We start from the raw sequence: 5,769 nt of genomic DNA on the forward strand, positions 1-5,769 counted from the left end.
CAGCAGTGTGGATACACGACCCACCACCACCCAGCAGCAGTAGATACACGACCATCCACCACCCAGCAGCAGCAGAGACACACGACCCACCACCACCCAGCAGCAGTAGATACACGACCCACCACCACCTGAGCAGCAGCAGTAGACACACGACCCACCACCACCCAGCAGTAGACACACGACCCACCACCACCCAGCAGCAGTAGACACACGACCCACCACCACTCCAGCAGCTGTAGACACACGACCCACCACCACCCAGCAGCAGACACACGACCCACCACCACCCAGCAGCAGTAGATACACGACCCACTACCACCCAGCAGCAGTAGACACATGACCCACCACCACCTGTTAGAAGTAGACATGACCCACCACCACCCAGCAGCAGTAGAGATACACACGACCCACCACCACCCAGCAGCAGTACATACAACGACCCACCACCACCCAGCAGCAGTAGAGACACGACTCCACCACTCACCCAGCAGCAGTAGATACACGACCCACCACCACCCAGCAGCAGTAGAGACACACGACCCACCACCACCCAGCAGCAGTAGATACACGACCCACCACCAACCAGCAGCAGTAGACACAATGACCCACCACGAACACGACCCACACCAGCACACACCACCACCCAGCAGCAGTAGACACACGACCCACCACCACCCAGCAGCAGTAGACACACACCCAGCACACCACCACCGCAGCAGCAGTAGACACGACCCACCACCACCAGCAGCAGTAGACGACCCACCACCCAGCAGCAGTAGACACACGACCCACCACCACCCAGCAGCAGTGACACGACCCACCACCACCCAGCAGCAGTGCACACCACCACCCAGCCACCACCACCCAGCGTAGATCACGACCCACCACCCCAGCAGCAGTAGACACACGACCCACCACCACCCAGCAGCAGTAGACCACGACCCACCACCACCCAGCAGCAGTAGACACACGACCCACCACCACCCAGCAGCAGTAGAACACACGACCCACCACCCAGCAGCAGTGACACGACCCACCACCCAGCAGCAGTAGACACGACCCACCACCACCCAGCAGCAGTAGACACACGACCCACCACCACCCAGCAGCAGTAGACACGACCCACCACCACCCAGCAGCAGTAGACACACGACCCACCACCACCCAGCAGCAGTAGACACGACCCACCACCACCCAGCAGCAGTAGACACGACCACCACCACCCAGCAGTAGACACACGACCCACCACCACCCAGCAGCAGTAGACACGACCACCACCCAGCAGCAGTAGACACGACCCACCACCACCCAGCAGCAGTGAACCGACCCACCACCCAGCAGCAGTAGACACACGACCACCACCACCCAGCAGCAGTAGACCACACCCAGACCACGACCCACACCACCAGCAGTAGAACACGACCACCACCACCACCCAGCAGCAGTAGACACGACCCACCACCACCCAGCAGCAGTAGACACACGACCCACCACCACCCAGCAGCAGTAGATACACGACCCACCACCACCCAGCAGCAGTAGACACACGACCCACCACCACCCAGCAGCAGTAGACACGACCCACACCCGCAGCAGTAGATCGACCCACCACCACCCAGCAGCAGTAGACACGACCCACCACCACCCAGCAGCAGTAGACACACGACCCACACCCAGCAGCGAACACGACCCCGACCCATCACCACCCAGCAGCAGTAGACACGACCCACCACCACCCAGCAGCAGTAGACACGACCCACCACCACCCAGCAGCAGTAGACGCGACCCATCACCACCAGCAGCAGTAGACACGCGACCCACCACCACCCAGCAGCAGTAGACACACGACCCATCACCACCCAACGGCAGTGAATGCGACCAGCCACCACCCAGCAGCAGTAGACACACGTTACATCACACCACCCAGCGGCAGTAGACGCACGACCACCACCACCACCCAGCGGCGGTAGATGCGACCACCACCACCCAGCATGAATGCACGACCCACCACCGGCAGCGAATGCACGACCCATCACCACCCAGCAGCAGTAGACGCGACCCACCACCGCAGCAGCAGTAGACACGACCCACCACCACCCAGCAGCAGTAGATGCGACCCATCACCACCCAGCAGCAGTAGACACGACCCACCACCACCCAGCAGCGGTAGACACACGACCCACCACCGCAGCTGACAGTGTACGACCCACCACCACCCAGCAGTAGATACGACCCATCACCACCAGCAGCAGTGAACACACGACCACCACCACCCAGCAGCAGTAGACGCGACCACACCAGCAGCAGTAGACGCGACCCACCACCACCCAGCAACAGTGAAACACGACCCACCACCACCCAGCAGCGGTAGACACACGACCCACCACCGCCCCGGCAGCAGTAGACACACGACCCACCACCACCCAGCAGCAGTGGTACCACGACCCACCACCACCCAGCAGCAGTAGATGCACGACCCACCACCACCCAGCAACAGTGAACACACGACCCACCACCACCCAGCAGCAGTAGACACGACCCACCACCACCCAGCAGCAGTAGACACCGACCCACCACCACCCAGCAGCAGATACACGACACCACCATCCAGCAGCAGTAGACGACCCACCACCACCCAGCAGCAGTAGACACGACCCACCTTGGCGTGGGCACGACCCACCACCATCCAGCAGCAGTGAATTACGACCCACCACCACCCAGCAGCAGTAGACACACAACCCACCACCACCCAGCAACGGTAGACACCGACCCACCACCACCCAGCAGCAATGAATGCGATATCCACCACCCAGCAGCAGTAGACCCGCGACCCACCACCACCCAGCGGCAGTGAACACCGACCCACCACCGCAGCAGCAGTAGACACCACGACCCACCACCACCAGCAGCAGTAGACACGACCCACCACCACCCAGCAGCAGTAGACACCACGACCCACCACCACCCAGCAGCAGTAGATGCGACCCGACCACCCAGCAGTAGACACACGACCCACCACCACCCAGCAGCAGTAGACACCACGACCCACCACCACCCAGCAGCAGTAGACACACGACCCACCACCACCCAGCAGCAGTAGATGCACGACCCACCACCACCCAGCAGCAGTAGACACACAACCCACCACCACCCAGCAGCCAGTGAACACGACCCACCACCACCAGCAGCAGTAGATGCGACCCACCACCACCCAGCAGCAGTAACACCACGACCCACCACCACCCAGCAACGGTAGACACACGACCCACCACCACCCAGCAGTAGACACCACGACCCACCACCACCCAGCAGCAGTAGACACACGACCCACCACCACCCAGCAGCGAGTACGCCTGCGACCCACCACCACCCAGCAGCAGTAGACACACGACCCACCACCACCCAGCAGCAGTAGTTACGACCACCACCATCCAGCAGCGGTGAACGCATTACCACCCAGCAACGGTAGATACCACGACCCACCACCACCAGCAGCAGTAGACACACGACCCACCACAGCAGCGGCAGTGAACACACACGACCCACCACCATCCAGTAGCCGGTGCGACCCACCACCAGTAGCAGTAGACGCGATACCACCACCCAAGCGGCGGTAGACACACGACCCACCACGCCAGCAGTGAACGCGACCCACCACCCAGCAGCAGTAGACACGACCCTGCACCATCCAGCAACCAGTGAACACCGACCCACCACCCAGCAACGGTAGATACGACCCACCACCACCCAGCAACAGTAGACACACGACCCACCACCACCCAGCAGCAATGCGTACACGTCCACCACCACCCAGCAGCAGTAGACGCGACCCACCACCGCAGCAGCAGTAGACACGACCCACCACCACCCAGCAGCAGTACATGCGACCCACCACCACCCAGCAACGGCAGTAGACACACGACCACCACCGCAGCAGCAGTAGACACGACCCACCACCACCCAGCAGCAGTAGACACACGACCACCACCACCCAGCAGCGGTAGATGCGACCCACCACCACCAGCGGCAGTAGACGCGACCACCACAACCCAGCAGCAGTAGACGCGACCCACCACCATCAGCAGCAGTAGACACGACCCCACCGCAGTAACCGGTAGACACACGACCCACCACCACCCAGCAGCAGTAGACACACGACCCACCACCATCCAGCAGCAGTAGACACACGACCCACCACCACCCAGCAACAGTAGACACGACCCACCACCACCCATCAACGGTAGACACACGACCCACCACCACCCAGCAGCAGTAGATACACGACCCACACCCAGCAGCAGTAGATACGACCCACCACCACCCAGCAGCAGTAGACACACGACCCACCACCACCCAGCAGCAGTGAACACACGACCCACCACCACCCAGCAGCAGTAGACGCGACCCACCACCACCCAGCAGCAGTGAACACAGACCACCACCACCCAGCAGCAGTAGATACGACCCACCACCACCCAGCGGCAGTAGACACGACCCACCACCACCCAGCAGCAGTAGATACACGACCCACCACCGCAGCAGCAGTAGACACGACCAACCACCACCCAGCAGCAGTAGACACACGACCCCACCACCACCCAGCAGCAGTGAATGCACGACCAACCACCACCCAGCAGCAGTAGACACGACCCACCACCACCCAGCGAGCAGTAGATGCGACCAACCACCACCCAGCAGCAGTAGACGCGACCCACCACCACCCAGCAGCAGTAGATGCGACCACCACCACCCAGCAGCAGTAGACACACGACCAACCACCACCCAGCGGCAATGAACACACGACCCACCACCACCCAGCAGCAGTAGTGCACGACCAGCCACCACCCAGCAGCAGTGAATGCACACGGCCCACCACCACCCAGCAGCAGTAGACACGACCCACCACCACAGCAGCAATGAATGCACGACCCACCACCACCCAGCAAAAGGGGTGGTTAGGTTGGGGTAGGTTACGTTAGGTTAGATTAGGTTAGGTTAAGGAAGAAGAAGGGTTAGTTAGGTTAAGAGGGTTAGGTTAGGTTAGGTTAAGGAGAGAAGTTAGGTTAGGGTTGGTTAGGTTGCTAGGTTAGGTTAGGCTTAGGAAGGAAGTAGAAGTAGGTTAGTGAAGAAGTAGGTTAGGTTAGGTTAGGTTAGGTTAGGTTAGGTTAGGTTAGGTTAGGTTGGGTTAGGTTAGGTTGGTTAGGTTAGGTTAGGTTAGTTAAGTTAGGTTAGGTTAGGTTAGGTTAGGTTAGGTTGGGTTGTGTTGTTAGGTTAGTTGTGTTTGTGTTAGGTTGGGTTAGGTTAGGTTAGGTTAGGTTAGGTTAGGTTAGGTTAGGTTGTTCAGTCTTAATCATTTTCGGGGTGTAGATAATACTATACTAGCATCACGTAACAGAGTGCTGGCAGGCCGACGGGTGATGGGGCAGGCCGACGGTGATGGGGCAGGCCGGCTGGTGATGGGGCAGGCCGACGGGTGGTGGGCATGCCGACGGGTGATGGGGCAGGCCGACGGGTGATGGGGCAGGCCGGCGGGTGATGGGGCAGGCCGGCGGGTGAGTGGGGCAGCCGACGGGGATGGGGCAGGCCGACGGGTGATGGGGCAAGCCGACGGGTGATGGGGCGGATGATGGGCAGGCCGGCTGATGATGGGCAGACCGACGGGTGGTGGGGCATGCCGACGGGGATGGGGGCAGGCCGACGGGTAAGGGGCAGGCCGACGGGTGATGGGGCACGGCTGGTGATGGGCAGGCCGACGGGTGGTGGGGCATG

The 5,769-nt window shown here is 61.3% G+C and overlaps 1 protein-coding gene across 1 annotated transcript in view; it reads right to left on the minus strand.

Moving 5' to 3' along the window:
• Positions 1-5,373: 5,373 nt before the first annotated feature.
• LOC121877074 (extensin-like) overlaps positions 5,374-5,769 on the minus strand; it is a gene marked incomplete at its 5' end in the record, with an annotated part of 1,235 nt that continues 839 nt past the window's right edge. The window contains one exon of the mRNA XM_042382701.1: positions 5,374-5,769. This exon is cut by the window's right edge and continues 839 nt beyond it. Coding sequence (XP_042238635.1) covers positions 5,374-5,769 — 396 coding nt within the window.

Source organism: Homarus americanus, unplaced genomic scaffold (genome assembly GCF_018991925.1).
Source record: "Homarus americanus isolate GMGI-L3 unplaced genomic scaffold, GMGI_Hamer_2.0 scaffold27411, whole genome shotgun sequence".
Lineage (NCBI taxonomy): Eukaryota > Metazoa > Arthropoda > Malacostraca > Decapoda > Nephropidae > Homarus > Homarus americanus.